This window comes from Vipera ursinii (assembly GCF_947247035.1).
Source record: "Vipera ursinii genome assembly, chromosome: 5".
NCBI lineage: Eukaryota > Metazoa > Chordata > Lepidosauria > Squamata > Viperidae > Vipera > Vipera ursinii.
In genome coordinates, this window is record NC_139518.1 from 68,718,889 (window position 1) to 68,738,797 (window position 19,909).

The window sequence follows — 19,909 nt, forward strand, 5'->3', positions numbered from 1 at the left end:
TAAATGCTTGAGTTTCAGCAAATCAGTTCATAGTCACACATCACAGGGAGCCAAATTGGCTGAAAAAATAAATGATTTTTTTAAAAAAAAAACTTTTATATTTGAATTAAACCTATATTATAACAAAATAAGAATTTTAGTCTTTGTTTCGTAATATAAAATGCAGTAGAAGCTTAATTTCAGCTGTATCCTCCGATACATTATGTATGAATAGTTCAGATGCTAAGACAAAAAAACCCTCAATTATATAAACTCTTATGTAGACTGAATAGTAATGGAACTTGCATTCTACAGATATTGGTATGTAACTCCAGTTTGGTCTAGTACCAGTTTAGTCTAATGGTGAAGGCACAGGGCTAGAAAGCAAGAGACCATGAGTTCAAGTCTCACCATGGCCATGAAAGCCAGCTGGGTGACCTTGGGCCAGTCATATTTTCTTAGCCCAACTCACCTCACAGGATTGTTGTTGTGGAGAAAATAACAGGAAGACAGTATGTTCGATATGTTGGACGCCTTAACTTATTTGTAAAAATAAGGGCAGAATAAAAATAAATGAATAAATAAGCTCCCTGCATTGTCTGTTGTCGGTCATGCTGAATGGGACTTCTAAGAGCTGAAGTGTAGCAAAATATGAGTCCATGCTCCTGTTTTTCACAATGGAAAAGATATTTCCTTGCATGCAGAACATGTAAAATTTTATGAGATTAACCTTTCAATTCTCCTACGCCAGTCATGTCAAACTGCCGGCCCATGGGCCGGATGTGTCACATCAAAATCCTGCCTACCCCATTGCCGGCAATGGGGAAAAAGTCCCGATATGTTGCGACACGTCACATGATGTCGTGAGTTTTTACATGCCTGTCCTACCCTAAGGCCCAAGACAGTCTGTTTGAAAAGCATGATCCCCATGAAACAGTAGTTAATGAGAAATAAGAAACCCAATTGGTGTAATTTTTTAAATACAAAACTACATGCATAGAGGAGACGAACATTATAAGCATTTTTTTTTACTGTTGGCCAGTGTTTCTTAGATACCCTTTCTCAATAAAAAGCAGCAATATGTAAACAAGCTGGAATAATGAAGATCAGTATCCTATACCAAATGCATTAAAAGGACTTTAAAATTATCTCACGGTTGTATAATTTACTAACCTCTGCATTGATACACCTTACTTCTGCTAAGGTTCTAAGCAGATCTCTTTCTAAAGAAAATACTTTGATCGGCACCGGTGACTCTCTTAATATATTTCCTTCAGAATCATCAGATGTTGTAGTTGCACTACCTTTTTTCTTCACCACTAAGACACATAAAATGCATTAGTTTAACATTTTGTGTGAACCTTTAGTTGAAACTTTTACATTTTAGAAATTCTTTGTGAAGGATTGGCTAACTTAGAATTTGACAGAAGCACAGTTCTGCTGATTGGAGGTGACTGTTTGAAGTTACAACGGGACAGAAAAAAGGGACTTATGATCATTTTTCACACTTATGACCGTTGCAGCATTGCAATGTCCACGTGATCAGAATTCAGACGCTTGGCAGCTGACTCATATTTACGACAGTTGCCGTGTCCCAGAGTCATGTGATCCCCTTTTGTGACCTTCCGACAAGCAAAGCCAATGAGGGAGCCAGATCCACTGTACAACCCACTTCAGAAATGTCTCACTTAGCAACAGAAATTTTGGGCTCAATTGTGGTCCTAAGTCGAGGACTACCTGTATTGCAACATTTCCTTCAGGTCTCATCTTCAATGAAAACACACTTAAGAGGGCAAAAGCAAATCCAACAAGAATTAGATGAGTGCAGAGGGTTTCCTATACTGTATCTCTTTGCTCATGTGGAATTTTGTTGCCCAGATCATATTAGCAATGCTGTTCTAAGGCAATCTAAGTTGCTGGCATCCAAACGAAACTATTAATCGTCAACGTCACATTGACTTAAAAAAGAAGAAACACTTTTAGCAGTGGTACTAAAAAATTTCTTCTTCCAATGACTGCAAATAATAGCATCAAACCGACATTTTCAAGTGATGATTTTAAAAAATAGTCAGGGCAAGGTCACAAATATCCTCTTATTCTGTTTTACTTCTGCTTAGATCTTCGTGACCTTAGCATAAAGGTCTCCTAGCACAATTAGGTAAATACACCTAAACTCCCTCCTAATTGTGAGGAAACCTGATAAAGTCTTTAGAAGCATCCACATATTTGAAACAGTGAGGACACTAGGATGTATGTATTCTAAGCATACTTTTATTGCTTCAATTGCACTACAGGCAGTCCTTGACGTACGACCACAATCGAGCCTAACGCTCCTGTTGTTAAGTGAGACATTTGTTAAGTGGGTTTTGCTCCATTTTACAACGTTCCTTGCCACAGTTGTTAAGTGAATCACTGGATTTGTTAAGTTAGTAACATGGCTGTTAAGTGAATCAGGCTTCCCCATTGACTTTGATTGTTGTTGTTGTTGTTGTTAGTTGAGAAGTCGGGTCCGACCCATCGCGACCCTATGGACAATGTTCCTCCAGGCCTTCCTGTCCTCTACCACCTTCTGGAGTCCATTTAAGCTCACACCTACTGCTTCAGGGACTCCATCCAGCCACCTCATTCTCTGTCGTCCCCTTCTTCTATTGCCCTCAGTCTTTCCCAGCATTAGGCTCTTCTCCAGTGAGTCCTTCCTTCTCATTAGGTGGCCAAAATATTTGAGTTTTAGCTTCAGGATCTGGCCTTCTAAAGAGCAGTCAGGATTGATCTCCTCTAGGACTGACCGGTTTGATCGCCTTGCAGTCCAAGGGACTCGCAGGAGTCTTCTCCAGCACCATAGTTCAAAGGCTTCAATTCTTTGGCGCTCAGCCTTTCTTATGGTCCAGCTTTCACTGCCATACATTGCAACTGGGAAGACCATAGCCTTGACTATACGCACTTTTGTTGACAGGGTGATATCTCTGCTTTTTAGTGTGCTGTCTAGATTTGCCATGGCTTTCCTTCCAAGGAGCAAGCGTCTTTTAATTTCTTTGATTGTTAGGAAGTCTTAAAAGGGGATCACGTGACCCTGGGACACGGCAACCGTCATATGAGTCAGTTGTGAAGCATCTGAATTTTGATCATGTGACCATGGAGATGCTGCAAGGTCCCGTGAAAAATGGACCTAAGTAGCTTTTTTCAAGTTGTAATTTTGAACGGTCACTAAATGAACTGCTGTAAGTCGAGGACTACCTGTATCTTCCCAGAGGTTTGGCACCTTGATGTGATAGGAGGGATCAGTATCTCCAATGATGCTGAGTTTGAGGCTAATAGAAGATGAGCTCTCAATTAGGCCATCAGTCCTAATAAAACTGAAAGAGGAGAGGGTGTGTGTGTGTGTGAAGCTAAAAGTAATTCACAACAAGAGGGAAGGTAAGTGTGGCTCCGAAGAAATGAGGGAAACTAACTTGCTTAGGGAAAGGAACCCTAAAATACACAAGATGAAGTCACTGGCAAACCAACTCTGTATTAGTGCCAGAAAAAACATAAAAACCTGGCTGAAATATTTAGATAAATTTAAATGCCAGTTGGAACTTCTATGTAAATGGAATAATGTCCATCCCCACAAAATGGAACGTGTATGTCAGGGGTAGGCAACCTTGGCTCTTTTGTGACTGGTGGACTTCAACTCCCAGAATTCCTGAGTCAGCATAGCTGACTCAGGAATTCTGGGAGTTGAAGTCCATGAGTCATAAAAGGGAATACTTGAGCTGGTTTAGCTAGCCCAGGGGTAGGCAACCTTGGCTTTTTTATGACTGGTGGACTTCAACTCCCAGAATTCCTGAACCAGCATGGCTGGCTCAGGAATTCTGGGAGTTGAAGTCCACCAGTCATAAAAGAGCCAAGGTTGCCTACTCCCTGGTGTATGTCATCTGATGGTAATGGAAATTAAGACAACCACTAATTGTTTATTTCAGATGTAATTGGTACCAGTTCAGGAATTACAATTGAATCTCCAACCATATCTGGTGCAGTTTTCTTCTGTCTACACACGTGTAGCCTGGTGCTAAATTTGCTCTAAGGAGAGGCATCACTTTTCAGGCTGAGAAAATTGCTGCTGGTTTCAATTGTTTGTCATTAACAATGAGGTTTGAAAAATCTGTATGAATGCTTAACCATGGGAAGGAAGCCCATTCTCACAGGTGTCAGGCTTTCTATATCTTTCAAACATCTGAAAAGTAAAATGAGGCTTCCAGTACAAGCCCCCTCGCCCCCACTAACTACTCAGTTGAGGGTATTATTAGCAAGCAGAAATTCACATATTTTGGAGATGTGATAAAAGTAGATGATGGACTAAAAAAACTATTATTGGCAAGACTGAACAAAGTAGAAGGGAAGATGATTGTTAAGGTAAATGGATAGGCTTGGGATTTCAGTTGAATCTCCTTGGGGCCACTGTAAATTGTTTGGAATATTGGAGATATTCATTTATATGGCAACTAATAAAATAATCTGCAGATCTTAATGGTCCAAGCAATTGAGTATTTGAATGCACATCCTATGAGTGAATAGGTTCTGCCCTTGCGTCTATAAAGAAAAAGAGATTCTGTTATCTGCCTTGATTATGAAATAATGTTGCACACAAATACCAAGACTTACATTTTTTACGTTTTGATACCTTTATCACTTGATTATCATCATACAAAAGGCAGAACCTACATGCAGCCCGACAAACATCCCATACGCTTTGCTTCCGTGCGGTTTTTGCTATTTCTGACCAGAGGCGGATTCTGTAGCAATGATTCAAAATAAAAAATCATTTTCTTTTAAGAGCACAATAAATATAAACATAAAACTCCTAAAAATAATGTGCTGATTTTTTTTTCTCAATCTGTTCACCATTAGGGGCCAAAGGAGGTATCCAGGTAATAAAGAGGACAAATATACTTCTGTAAGCATGTGTTCTGCCTTCATATTTTGCATTTGTATATATATGTGTGTCTGTGTGTATAGGAAAATTTACCACTCTCTTACATAGTTCCCTCATGTGAAGAAAGGAAGGAAGCTTAGAATTGTATAGCCAGACAATGATCTGAGCCACTGAGCAATTGTATCTGCCATAGGGAGGCACTGCAGGAATATTTTCTCTGCGTTGCCAGTTTGTACTACCCCGCTCCCGCCCTCCCCTAGTACGGCAAGAGGGTTCTATGACAACTCACCCTGGCCAACTTGTCATAGCCAACTCACTGTGGGACAACTCACCACAGCCAACCTGCCAACTCTTTGAAGGACAAGAGTTACAGTAATATCAAAGAAATAGTAGAATAGAATCATTAAAGAAAGGATGCCAAAGGAGAGACAGAATGAAATGTGAATGGCAAAAATTTAAATATTTTTTTCCTTTATTTTAAGTAATTAAATAGAATTGTTAACTTATCCTGCAGCAAGTTTTCCCATGGCGAGTTGGCTGCAGCGAGTTGGACGTGGCAAGTTGTCCGATTCTGTGGTAAGAGTTCTACAGGTGTTTATTCAAACCCACCAAACAGGTCCTCGGAAAGCACCCCTGGTCAGGATTCCAAGCTCAGTACAGCCAAGTGTCACTGGGCAACCAAGTCCAATGGGCACACATGAAGTCCAGGAAAGCAGTCCAGGAGTCAAACAGATCAGGATTCAAGGCACAAGTACACAAGGCATGAAACATTGCTCCGGCAACACTCAAGTCCTCGGGGGGGGGGGTTAAGTAGGCAATGCTAGTGCAGACCTTCATGAGAGGCGAGGTTGCCTCCTCATGAATAGTCTAGTTGACCGGCATTGTGCCTGTCTCCTCTCTGCTGTATGTGTCCTTGGATCAGGAGGAGGCCTGGAATCCTCCTCCTCATTACTAATGGACAGCAGCTGCTCCTGGTCCTTGCCTGGATCGTCCTGGTCAACCTGCTGCAGCTGTGTCTTGCCACCCTCAGCCTTTAGCCTGTCCCTCGTCCGACTGACCCACCTGAGGCTGCTCCATCCTCTGAGCCCCAATTTTGACCAATACTCAGCTCCATGCTTTCCTCTAAAGACTGAAACTCCTCCTCCTCCTCTGAACTTGAATCTGGAGAGGGGTGGGGGTAGATCCATGACATAGCTGAATTCAGTCCATTGATCTTTCTTTTGTTGCATTCTCCCCATACAAAAGATTTGATCCCATTTGTGTTCCCTTTCCAATACCTCTGCTCAGTATTCTGGGTCCCTTTATACAATTTCTTTGCAATATTATATTAGATTGAAAAAAACAGGAACAATACTTATTAACACTCTAGTTAATTTAATCTGAGGGAAATTGTGGCCACCAGGGTGTAGTTTTATCAAGAAAAAAATAGTTTTTCAGAAACAAAATAGCTTATTTTAAAATATTTGTCTACAACCGTAATTACCTTTCTTTTTCATTTTCGTGTCCTAGTCTCTTCAAATGTCCATCTGCTTTCTCTACATTTCTAGCATGGTGCTCTGCTTTTGCACAGAGATAGCTAATTTGATCTTTATGTTTACTTGGGGGAACTAAATAGGAAGGAAGAAAATTTAATATAGTTTGGATTAGTTTCATGGTATTGCTACAATTATTTCACAATAGTTAGTTGAGGTACTGGACAACGATCGGTATATAAAAGTTCTACAGAAAGTATAGTATAGTACAGGCAGTCCTTAAAAAGTGACTTATGACAATTTTTCACACTTAAAGCCATTACAACGTCTCCATGGTCATGTAATCAAAATTCAGATGCTTGGCAACTGACTCATATTTATGACAGTTGCAATGTCCTGGGGTCACGTGATCATCTTTTGCGACCTTCTGACAAACCAAGTCAATGGGAAAGCTAGGTTCACTTTACAAGTGTGTTACTAACTTAACAACTGCAGTGATTCACTTGATAACTACGGCAAGATAGGTTGCAATGGGGCAAAGCTCACTTAGCAACTGTCTCACTTAGCAACAGTAATTTTGGGCTCAATTGTGATTGTAAGTCAAGGACTAACTGTAGCTGCAATGTGCCAGGTGGTGTCCTGCTGCAAGCAGCCATCAGCAACCAGAAGAAGTGGGCCGGTGGCCATGCAGGCTCCTGCTGGACGGGTCTCCTGCTGCTGCTGCTGCTGCTGCCGCCGTGAGGTAAGGCAGGTGTTGGGGTGTGGGAAGACTGGCTGTGGGGGCTCTGAGGTAAGCAAGTACAGGGCACATGGGGCAGCTCCATCCTCCCACCCCCATGCTAGCTTGATTTTTAAGTGTGTGCCTCGCCCTACCTAAGCTTGTAAGCCACCCTGAGTCTTCGGAGAAGGGCAGGATATAAATGGAATTAAAATAAAATAAATAAATACCTCATACAACCAGACAGTGAGAAGGAGTGGGTGGGGTCTTAACTAGGGCTTATTTTGAGGTTAGGGCTTATATTAGGCATACATGTAAAAATCAAGCTAGGGCTTATTTTCAGACTAGGTCTTCTTTCCGGAGAAACTCGGTATGTGCTTCATCTTTCCTTAAACAATTTGCAGAAGGAACCTAAGGTGACAGGAACTGATTTTAACCATTTCCCTACTGTCGTCTGCTATATTCTCTGAGCATAAGTCTTAAACTTTCTTGACTTTTAGACAGCACTTAAAACCTGGCTGTGTGCCCAGGGACGAGAACTGAGAAGTTAGTGAGGCCCAGGTGGTGTGTTGTAACAAAAATGCCATTTATTTTTTGTTTAGATTAGGGTTTGAGTTTTTACAGTTATTTATATTGCTTTAATTCTTCAATTTTGTACACTGCCCAGAGTCGTTTTTGCAAGAGTGCCAGCCATATAAATAAAATCAAATAAGTAAATCATAAACAATTCACAGGACAAGATGTTTTTGTAACTACAAAACATTGAAAAGTTGACATACGCACATATACACACAAGATTGATGTATTTCAGAAGTCAAGCAATCCTCTGTTAAATGGTACAAATATTTAAAGTAGCATCTTTTCAAGTCTTCCCAATTTTTACCAGCTTTCTTTAATTAAAGCTCATCTCTAATTTATATAGAAAGTTTGCAAAATGTTTGCTGAAAAGCTTATGGCTTCAGGGAACAAAATTTTTCTGCAGCATTGAACTACCATAAACAATTTAAGTGGAATATTTTGAAAATACTTTTTGCCCATAAGGATCTTAAATGAAGTCTCATATTAGGTTCATGACTGTGAAGGGAAAAAACCCTCATCCAAAGGTGATGTATTACCTTTGATGTTTGCTTTTAACTAAAACTGATCTGTTCGGTGGTAAAATAGCTCCACCCGAAGAGAAGATCAGAGGCAGGAAAATGGCTCCTGTTCTCATAATTATCATGTTGTGCAGTCCAACTTTAAATGTGAGAAGCTGTAACTGATTATTGAGGGAAGAGGAGGTCACTATTAATGGCGCTTTCTCAAAAATTAATTATCTGGCGTGGAAATTATTTAATTTTTCCAATTGCAATAAGGAATCATTGAAGCCAAACTGGTTAGTCAAAGGGGGATGAAATATCTTAATTTTGCCATTACCCAAAACCTTAAAATTACCTTTAGCCTCGTTTTCACTATCAAGAACAACCTGAAAAGCCTCCGGTGCTAATGCAAGGCCAGCATTCACCAACAGAGAGCGTTTTTTCCTTACACTATCATTTGCGGTTCCTTTTTTAGCCTGGAGAGAAAAAGGACTAATTATATTGGTAAAAATGCAAGAAAACATGATCAATGAAGAAGACACATTTGGGTTCAGGACTCCACCCCAATTAGCTATGTCCCCTCCAAGATATTTTTCCCCTTCATCTGTTTGTTTGTTTTTTCTTTCCAGACGACATGCTTTGATTATTATTTTTTTTGCTGCAACCTATCGCTGTTGGCTTCTGGAAAGCAACAAACCGAGGGAGCAACCATTTCTCTACCCAAGGCTTTTCTCTTTTCTCTTTTCTCTTTTTTCTCATATGGCAAACAAGAGGAAGAAAGGTGGCATTTATTGGTTCCCCAACAATATATGTGTGATAAGAAAACTGAGAAACTGTAGCCATTTTCATCTTTTACTTTCATTGTGGGTTTTTCTTCTTCCGTTGTTTGGTATTTCAGATGAAAAAGGAGGGGGAAGAGGGAATACCTGAGCTGGTTTAGCTAGCCCAGGGGTAGGCAACCTTGGCTTTTTTATGACTGGTGGACTTCAACTCCCAGAATTCCTGAACAAGCATGGCTGGCTCAGGAATTTTGGGAGTTGAAGTCCACCAGTCATAAAAGAGCCAAGGTTGCCTACCCCTGAGCTAGCCGTAACAATTGCAATTGTATAAGCATCAAGGTCAATTCTAGATAAAGTTTTTGCGGGCTGAAAAGTTGGGAGGAGAGCCCGAGTTTTAGATTAATTGGTGAATGTGATTTATGACAGCCTTTCTGGGGTCGGAATTGCAACTTGTTACTTTGTAGCAAGGGGGAGGGAACTTTAGTCTTGGGTTCAACTATGTAAGTGCCGATACTTTGTTTCCTGAATAAAATGTTCTCTTAGGAAGAAATCTTTGCCTTGAAGTTCTTTTAATTGGTTTCATCATTCTATGGGAACCATGACATGCACTCCAACAGCTTAAAATGAAAGCTTTTCAAGACATGTGCAATCCTGCTTTTTCCAATTGTAAGGTAAAAGGTAAAGGTAAAGGTTCCCCCGCACATGCATGCTAGTCGTTTCCAACTCTAGGGGCCGGTGCTCATCTCCGTTTCAAAGCCGAAGACCCAGTGCTCATCCGAGGATGTCTCCGTGGTCATGTGGCCGGCATGACTAGACGCCAAAGGCGCATGGAACGCTGTTACCTTCCCACCGCAGTGGTCCCTATTTTTCTACTTGCATTTTTACGTGCTTTCGAACTGCTAGGTTGGCAGAAGCTGGGACGAGTAACAGGCGCTCACTCTGCTACGCGGCACTCGGGATTCGACCCGCCAAACTGCCGACCTTCCGATCGACAAGCTCAGCGTCCTAACCCACCGAGCCACCGCGTCCCTTTTTTCCAATTGTACTGATGCTCTAATAACACATCCTGCTCTAATATATCCAACAGTTACCTGTTCAATCATCAAACTTGCTTGGTCTTCTAGACGCTCCAATGACTTATACAGCATGGTGTTTAAGCTAAGCCGATGGAAAGCCATTTTGAGGTATTCATGGTACTGCCCATTGTTATCAAGGTTGATGGCCTTCTCTAGATGTTCCATTGCAGTCTCTACTCTGTCTGCTTTTTCTTCAATACGAGCAATTTCCATATGTACTTGACAACGCAATAAAATCAACATGCTAGGAAGTAACCATAACTGTTTTCAAGTACACAGATTAAGATAGTCTATAAAAACTTTCTCCTTATGCAATAGGTATCTATTACAATTAGTTTATTATCATTACACACAACAATGTGAAAACACAGCTGCCAGTTCATTAGCTGGTGTTGGCCTATATAGTAATTGCTTTTTAACCTATACTATAAATGTTATTTAAAGGTGAATTAGGCTAGTTTCAAACAGGCTAATTATAGGAAAGATGATCAGGCAGTGCGACCCTGGCAGTTCAAAACATCCCTGAATGATACTAATTACTTGGATCATTTCAACTGGGATTTCATTGCTTTGGTTAATCTGATATATATATTTTTTGTCACCTACTTCAGTCACTCTGAACCTATTCTGAGAAAAGGATGGAGAAAGTGAGGCTCTGCTAGTTGTCCTAGACTTCTCAGTGGTTTTTAATACCACCAACCAATGAGTGATCTTTGGACAGTTGTCCTACCTGTTTGATTAAATCCAGAAAGGGGTGTTGGGGAACTCCTGATACCTATCCTGTGACCTGATAGTGTCTCACAGGTTTTCATCCTATCATATATTTAGTATCTACATGAAACTGTTAGAGGAATGAGTTTTGGAGTGCATGCCAATGACACCAGGTCTACTTCTTATCATTCACCTCCAACAAAACAATTGATACCCTTGAATATGGCTAATGGGCTAGACGAGGGAGAACAAGCTTAAATTAGACCCAGCCAAGATAAAGGATGCCTTTGGTGAATAAAAAGATTTAGAATATTAAACTTTGCAATAGTGAATACTGCACATCTTGATTCACTATTTCCCAGCTACAATCTGCCCTGAGCCAGCTGATTTGCCATTGGTTATTCCTCACCTTGGTTATATCCTGTCATCACTACTGCAATATTTTCTATGCGGGACTGCCCTTGAAAAGTGTCCACAAATGTGGCATGTAGGCTGTTAACCAGCATAAAGCACAGTTATCATATGGTGCCTTCATTAAAATATCTGCCAGCTGATGCCTCATTGGTATTGTTATATCAGGTGCTCACATTTAAACAGGTATTTAAGTATTTAAAGCCCTAAGTGGCCTAGGACTTGTCTAAGGTAAGCCTCTCCTGTCTGGAAAGATGCAGAAAAGATCTTTCTGAACAACCTTCTACAGACAGAGGACCTTCTTTCTGGCATGCCCCCCAGATGATAAAATGCCTTTCTTCAGGAACTGATCCTATCTTTCACTATTTGAAAAAAAATAAAATAAACACGCATCTCTTTCACCAGGTTTTTGATTTTTACATAATTTTAGTATCAATTATATGTTAATTTTAATTTACGGCATGTTCTTATATTCTGCTTTTTCAATGTTTGTTAACTGCATTGAGTGCTCAGATGCAGAAGAAAATGGAAATAAGTTTGGAGATACACAGGAGCCACTAAGAGAAAATAAATGACAACTCAGTCTTGGGAAAGGGGTGGAGTTGAGAAAAAAACTCAAGACAGAGCCACCTCGATTCCCTTTGGTATAAGAGGGGGCAGACAGGCTCACAATTCTGTTACTATAACCTATAACAGTAATGTAAACATTCCTATGATTTTTTTTTCCAAAATTTCCTGATATCAGGCTGACATCCTATAAATCAGTAAATCTATTAAGCTAATAGATATCATGCTATCTAAAACAAAAAGAAAGGTAGACCAAGACGAATTTACCTGTCAATCTTCTCTAACACTTCAGCAATTGCCAACAGGGATTTTAGTATATGATGTTGCAAATTGTGTTGCAACAGTGGTAAGCAGATATTCCACTGAGTAGTACATACGGCCTGAATAATATTAGGATCTCTCAAGCGAATTGCACGGTTCAAAATTAAATCAAGTTTCTGTATAACTTTTAATTGAGCCTGTGAGAATAAAATACGGTTTGCAATTATTATGGAAGCAATACTTTAAAGAACCTAGTCTGGAAGCTCCCTCATAATTTTCTCCGAAGACTCAGGGCGGCTTACAATTTAAAGCACAAATCAATGTGCTTAGCAATAGCGTTCATTCTATGTATATGCCTGCTTATTAGGGCTTTCGCCCCCCCCCCCCCGCAGCATTATTACAAAGTCAGCTTATTGCCCCCAACAATCTGGGACCTCATTTTACCTACCTCGGAAGGATGGAAGGCTGAGTCAACCTTGAGCCTGGTGGGATGCGAACCTGCACTAATTGCAGGCAGCTGGTGTTACTTAAGGAGGCATCAGCCCACTGCTCCACCAAGGCTCTTTGATTGGGATAGCATACTGATCTGTTAACACTATTCATTTTTTTCCACTTTTCTAGTTTGTGCCTTTTTATTGGTAGCTACATCTGGAAGCACAATTTATGATTTGCACAAGCAGCAGACTCCTGAATTAAGAGATCATTCTCGTGCTTTCTAACTTGATTCTCTTACTTTCAAAAGAGATAGTCATTGAATTTATAGATCTAAAGTGGAGGGCGTGTCTGCCTTTACAAAATAATATTAAGTAAGGAATCAACATACCTCGACAACACTTTTAGTATAAGTTTCAATTTTAGGCCCAAGTGTTTGGACTTCACAGTCACATTCCAAGCAATCTAATTCAATTTCTCTTCCTAGGTCCTATTAATATAAGCAAAATTTAATTAAAGATAAATAAAAAGGAACAATCTCTGTTGCTTTCAATTATTTATTTATAATGGTCAGGTTTTTTGCTTATAGATGTTGCGGTGGCTCAGTGGGTTAGGATGCTGAGCTTGTCAATCAGAAGGTCGGCAGTTTGGCGGGTCGAAACCCGAGTGCCGCGTAACAGAGTGAGCGCCTGTTACTCGTCCCAGCTTCTGCCAGCCTAGCAGTTCGAAAGCACGTAAAAATGCAAGTAGAAAAATAGGGACCACTACGGTGGGAAGGTAACAGCGTTCTGTGCGCCTTTGGCGTCTAGTCATGCCGGCCACATGACCATGGAGACGTCCTCGGACACACACTGGCTCTTCGGCTTTGAAACGGAGATGAGCACCGGCCCCTAGAGTTGAAAACGACTAGCACGCATGTGCGGGGGAACCTTTACCTTTACCTTTAATTTACATATAACATTTACCCAGCCTTCCTGGAGAATGAAAGTTCTAATCACCTTAGACATGAAAGCCAGCTAGGCCTCTTCAAGCCAGCCACTCTCTCTCTGCCCTAGGAGAAAGCAAGGGAAAGCCACTTCTGAACATGTTGCCCCCCCACCCCACCCCCAATGAATATACTTATCCAGGTAAAACTTTCCAGATATTTCACTACTTGAAATATTACATGTATAATGTGACTATTACGGTTATAATAGTGAAGTGGTTCCAAAGCACCGGTGCAAACAACATTTATTAGAGAATGCATATCCTTTAAAACAGCGGCGCCTCAACTTTTTGGACACCAGAGACCGGTTCCATGGAGAGAGATTTTTCCATGAACCGAAGGGAACATGGTTTGGTGGGCTGCTAGCATCGTGTGGATGGGGCTTTACTTGTTTGTGTGGCCCAGTTTCTGGCATGCCATGGCCCAGTGCCGGTCCACAGACCAGGAGTTGGGGATCCCTGCTTTAAAAGAGGACTGTGCAGGTGGTCATATGAAGTCCTTTTTAAGCACTTGGGGGAAAATGGTGATTTTAATTATTTTAAGGTTCATCAAAAATATTCACATGCACTTGTAACACCAAACCACTCTTTAAAATGATTTGAATATCCCAATAAAAATTTTAAAATCTTATTCAACCAGCTGAAAGTAGCACCCACAAGCGGACAAGCTGTAATATAACTTCCTATTATTATGGACATATATAACGTGATTTCTTTATGTTTTCAATCATACACTCCTCTATATTCTATTTCTAATTATTGTTTTAAGAGAACAACAGTGCTTCTAGGGAAAAATGTGTTTTAACGAAGTAATTTGGGAATGATTTTTTTAATTTGTTTCTTTTGTTTATACAGCACCTTTGCACCAAAAATACATTTACATACAAGTTTAAAAAGGTAATCTTTTGTAATAAGGATGCTTCATGACAATATAATTCAAGCTAGGATTTCTTAATACTCACATGAATTTTAAATTTCTTCAACTCTTTTAAACATAACATTGCAATATTTATACAATTTAACCTCAAAGAAAGTCGTGCTAGTTCCAGCAGCAAAGAAATTCTGCAAAAGTAAAAAAAAACAGAATCAGAGTAAAACTAGCAAGTAACAGTGACTTTTATGTAGTAAAGACTAATAATTACCTTGCTTACTCAGAATTAATTTCAACTGAGGTATGAACAAAAATATAGGAGAATGGTTGCAAGTTTAGTATCCCAATTGGCTTATTGTAAGATAGAAGTACAGGGAACAGTAATATAAATAAAATCTGATAGATTTTTTAAAGATTCAGTTAGAAAGGTACCGTATATCATTTATCTACCCGTCTACTTCTCTCGCTAAATAGCAAAGGAAGGGAATCCTATCTTCTTCTTTTCCTACTATATTAGTTAAATAAATAGTTCTTGGTTTCAAGCTGGCAACTGCAATCTTGTTATAAGTAACTGTTGAGCATCTCCCTCCACACAGAGAAGGATTAGCTGCCCTAATATGGGGCGCCACAGGGGAATAAAGCCTTATTCTTCCATCAGGCTTTCCCTAATATTTATGGCATGAAACAGCATTAGTATTTTCTCTATGGTGCTCATTATTTGAAAGAGGCAAATCTCGTTCAATCACGAACATATTTCAGAATGCTTGGAAGCCTGTGTTAGGAAAAAGAGTTAAATCAGAGCTATAACAAGAAGTCGATTTGTGTGATAAATAATGCAGAGTATTATCATTTATTGCGTGGGGAAGTCACTTGGTATCGGGGGATAAATAGTTCACACTGAGCACAGAAGGTATTACATTTACTTAGATTCTCATATGTGTTCAGCAGGGAAGAGAATATTCAATGCAGAATGGTCCTTGTGTGTGGCTGAATCAACAGTGATGGAGCCCTACTTGGATAATTGATTCTGTCCCATGTGCTGGGCTACTTTGTCCATCATCCAGGGTTGCTGGCTCATCTGGGGTAGCCACTTAGTTTTGATATTGGAGTGAGGCACTGGACAGTTATTTTGACAATCAGTGAAGGAGCCAGGCAGCCAGTAGGCATTGGGTGAATCCTTAATGTCTATGTCAGTATTTCTCACCCTCAGCAACTTTAACACTTGTGGACTTTAACTCCCAGAATTCTCCAGCGGAGTTAAAGTCCACAAGTGTTAAAGTTGCTGAGGGTGAGAAACACTGACTAAGTCAGAGGTTTTCAAACTTGGCCCTTTTATGACTTGTGGACTTCAACTCCCAGAATTCCTCAGCCAGACCCCTGGCCTAAGTAATGACTCTTTTCCTGCAGCAGCTGAAGTAGGAACAGGCAATCAAGCTGTCAGGCTCCTTTTATCAAGACTCAGCAGTAAAGACCTTTTGACTTTACATAATTAAACTCATTTCCTGGGCTAGATCCTTGGCAGAAGTCTCACAGACATCTAGATAAGAGTCTCTTATAGCAGAGAAATGAATCCGAATGAAACAGCTAATGCCCCGTTGCCAGCGTTAAAGGTGAAAGTGTATCAGTTATTCAAATTGTAGCTCCAGCAACTTCTCACGAATGAATGGACCTTTTGCACAGTTCTTGGTGTCCTCGAATTTGAAGGGTGGTTGAGTGTTTAAAAAACTATATGAATCTTTGCCAGATAAGTTTAAAATTTTTTAAAAATTTGCACCGACTGCCCATCTTAAACAACTCTGGGTGGTTCACAACAGCAGTAAAACCAGGAAATATAAAACATAATCATAAATCGGTAAAACAAAATAAAAAAAATCCTGTACCGGGAAGGGGAAACACCCAACCATACAACAAAACATAAATCTTGAATAAAAAATAAATAAAACAGTTCCATGAATGCTCATCCACCTCAAATAAATCCTTTAGAACAGGGGTCCCCAACTCCTGGGTCATGGCCCACTACCAGGCTGTGGCCTATTCGGTATTGGGCTGCTTGACCTCCTGGCTGGAGTGCGCGCATGCAGCTCAACTTCAAGGTTGACTCAGCCTTCCATCCTTCCGAGGTAGGTAAAATGAGGACCCAGATTGTTGGGGGCAATTAAGCTGACTTTGTAATAATGCCGCTTTGGGGTGTGTGTGTGAAAGCCCTAATAAGCAGGCTTATACATAGAATGAAGGCTACTGCTAAGTTTGTAAGCCGCCCTGAGTCTTCAGAGAAGGGCGGGATATAAATGGAATTAAAATAAAAATAAAAAAATAAAAACTTGCGCAGGCTAGTGGGCAGTCACATGCATGCAAGCCGGCCCGCCGCTTGCACAAATTGGGCTGTGCGCAGGCGTGACAGCCTGCCGCTTGCGCAAGGGCTGTGTGCATGGGCATGCCAGCCTACCAGTTGCACGGCCCAATTCTTCTCTTCCCCTGGGCCACCAAGCCACAAAGGTTGGGGACCACTGCTTTAGAACATCAAAAATAAATACCAAAAATACACACATCCAAAACTATGTAAGCAATACATACGTAAACATGCAAAATACACATTTTACATTTAAAAAGGCAAAACAAACAAACCCGGAAGAACAAGTATACCAACAAAAAAGAAAATTTCTTCATTGCTATTAGGAAGTTTGATATATTATCTGAACACTAACAGATGGGGGGGGGGGGGAAACACAGTTTGGCCAAATAACTCATTATCACCTGACTCATTCACCAAACATAAAAATAAATGCTGGTTTAAGATTATATCTGAACAAAGTAAATATATCAATTTTATTTTTTAGATCTGGATACAATAAATACTGATACTTTTAAAAAGTTTCCAGAATGTTGCTAAATATGAAACTCACCTTTCATTACGTTTTACTTGTTTTTTAGATCCTTTCAAAATTTCAAATATGTTATTCAATTCTGTAGCAGCATCTTCTGGAATCTGATTTTTATCTAATTGCCTGCAATTATTTTATAAGTAGAAGATTAATAATATTTGGCAAATTTTCTATCTATCTCTATGTATCCATCTCCATCCATCCATCCATCTTAGGGACTTCTAGGCCAAATAAAGTACATCTTGTAAAATCATCTGGAGTGGGTCTGCATAAGTTCTTGCTCCCACAAGAAATGAGATGGGTTTAGGTCAGAAGATAGGCCTCCCCAGTAACAGTCCCAACAATGGAATGCGTCTATCATTCTGAAGATACATAATGATTCTGATTCTTTGCAAGGAAAGAAAGTGAGCATTTTATTCTTTTTTTATTATTGTATTATGAATGATTTACCGTATTTTCCGGCGTATAAGACGACTAGGCGTATAAGACGACCCCCCAACTTTTGAGATGATTTTCATGGGTTAAAAAGTCGTCTTATACGCTGGAAAATACGGTATGTATCTATGAAGATTGCTTACTGTATGTTGAGATATTGCTCAGTCATTAGATTTAAATAGTCAGCTGTACTTTAAGCAAGGAGACTGCTTTTTATAAAACATTACAAATGCAGTTTAGGATATAAAAGGGGTAAAAAAAATAGAGGGAAAAAATGGAAACTATGCTGCCTTGAGTTACTGAACTTAAAACAGGATGTAATTCTAACAGATCAATAAATTCAGTTGGAGCATTTTCTTTTACTTATGATTTCCACAATACTGGTCTATCTTTACATGTACAAAGAAGTACATGCGTAAAAGCTGATACTTACCCTTTGATTGTTTGAATTTTATATATGATATTCAAATTAAGACAGCTTTCAAGTTTGTCTTCTATATCTAAAACATCCACTAGTTTGTTACGCACCTGTAAACAATTACAATAACTATATCATCAGATTATAGAAAGAAGAAAACCATCAGAATTTCCAACATTGAAATTCAATGTAGATTCCTGGTATTTTCATTATAGGCTCTATATGATAACTGTGTACAGCGGAAGATTTTCCCATTTTTAAAATCAGATTTGACTTTTCGTTATGGTCATTCTTAAAGTACAAAACAATTAGATTTCAACCTAACACAAAGATCTTCCTAAGGGTAAAATGGTTCCTTGAGTGAAACTATGTAGGTCATCAAACTATACACGATTACCAAGTACTTTGCTCAATTAAACTAGCTTTGCTCAATTAAACTATAACACACACTTTTCCTTTCTTTTTAATCTTTTTATTTTATTCAAAAAAAGTTTAAATATAAAACACCAAAAGCATTTCCCCAAGATGTCTGCTGTAGGAACTTTCCTGTTGAGGATCTGCCAATTTTACTGCCAAAGCTGGTTCTTTGGCAGTGCTGCTCCTTGGATCTGAATGGGAGCACTTAGAAATGACCCAAGACAGCTTTTGGATGGCTGTGGACCCACCTGGGAAGGGGAGTCTTGAAGATTCCAGTTCTCTTTGGGAGCAGGTAGAAGGCCACTGGGCATATATCTTCCTCTCAGCAGTTCATTTTCTTAAATATGCATGGGTTTTAACTTCACTTTTTGAAACCTCTGTGTTACTTTGTTTTTTTAATCTTTAAAAGTTGACTGGTTGGCTGAAGGCTGATTTATTTTAACCCCCTGCTGAACTCTATCTGGTTTTTTTTTCCCTTTTGATTTATGCTCTTTTGAATAATTTTTATTTCTTTGTAAGAAAACACGGCATGTCCTTGGATGGTGAAAACTGCTTTTACTTGATTTACATTTTATTGGACTACAGGGATTTTATATTATATCAATTGGCAAAAAGTTTGGAGTATATCTTTCTTAATCTTTCTTTTAATCCTGGATCGAAATATCCAGAAAATATTTTCCCTGCTCTTTTGTCTTTTGTCTTATTCTGTTTTGAAGAACAACAATGCAACAGATTACAGAAAAGGGAAGGAGGCTGATACTAAAAAAAAGACAGTTTGGCAACATGCAATTCTTAGCTGAAAGCTTTTTCCAAAGGTTTGAGGAACTTATTAATGCTGTGGAAAACATTCAGAGGCAAGTTACTGTAAATAAATTAAACTACAAAAGGAATGTGATTTCAAAACAGTAGATTCCTAGGAACTATAAACCCAGATTTAGAAATGTCAGAGGTGACTCCATACACCTTCCCCCCTGAAACTCAAGTCTGCATTCTTATCCAATAGCAGAAAACTCTCTGAGTGGGTAAGTAACAAATTGGTGGTTTTTTTGGTGGATTGAAGGAGATTAGGGAATGGATTTATCACATTTAACTGGGGAAAATTTCATGTGGACTTTTTTGGGAAGACAGGTTTGTATTTATTGTATTTAATCAGACAACAGTTGATAAGAATTGGTATTAAGAAACAAACATGGATATTTGATCCAGGTCCAATCAGTGTTAATTTTTGGGATGGTATGGGATAGTTAAGAAGTTGTGGAAAATTTCCTATAAGTTGATTATAATAACAACAGGGTTTTGGAATTTTAATCTTGTCTTTTTTATTATTGTTATCATGTTAACTATTTTGTTAATATAGTATATAGATGATAGGTTAACAACTTGGAAATAGAATTAGTAATTTAAAATTCTTTGGGCCTGTTTCACAATTAGTATATTAATATATTAATCAGCATTCAAATGGGGGTAACAATATATCTATGTGTGCTAGTCTTTTTTAATGCACT

General features: G+C 39.2%; 1 protein-coding gene across 1 annotated transcript in view; it reads right to left on the minus strand.

The window, feature by feature from the left end:
• Window positions 1-19,909, minus strand: part of CFAP46 (cilia and flagella associated protein 46) — a 97,073-nt gene that overhangs the window by 69,256 nt on the left and 7,908 nt on the right. The window contains exons 7-16 of the mRNA XM_083363311.1: window positions 18,003-18,097; window positions 17,156-17,257; window positions 14,344-14,443; window positions 12,789-12,887; window positions 11,972-12,162; window positions 10,031-10,259; window positions 8,516-8,636; window positions 6,375-6,498; window positions 4,621-4,751; window positions 1,153-1,298 (exon numbers count right to left, since the gene is read on the minus strand). Coding sequence (XP_083219437.1) covers window positions 1,153-1,298; window positions 4,621-4,751; window positions 6,375-6,498; window positions 8,516-8,636; window positions 10,031-10,259; window positions 11,972-12,162; window positions 12,789-12,887; window positions 14,344-14,443; window positions 17,156-17,257; window positions 18,003-18,097 — 1,338 coding nt within the window. The remainder of the gene's footprint in view (window positions 1-1,152; window positions 1,299-4,620; window positions 4,752-6,374; window positions 6,499-8,515; window positions 8,637-10,030; window positions 10,260-11,971; window positions 12,163-12,788; window positions 12,888-14,343; window positions 14,444-17,155; window positions 17,258-18,002; window positions 18,098-19,909) is intronic.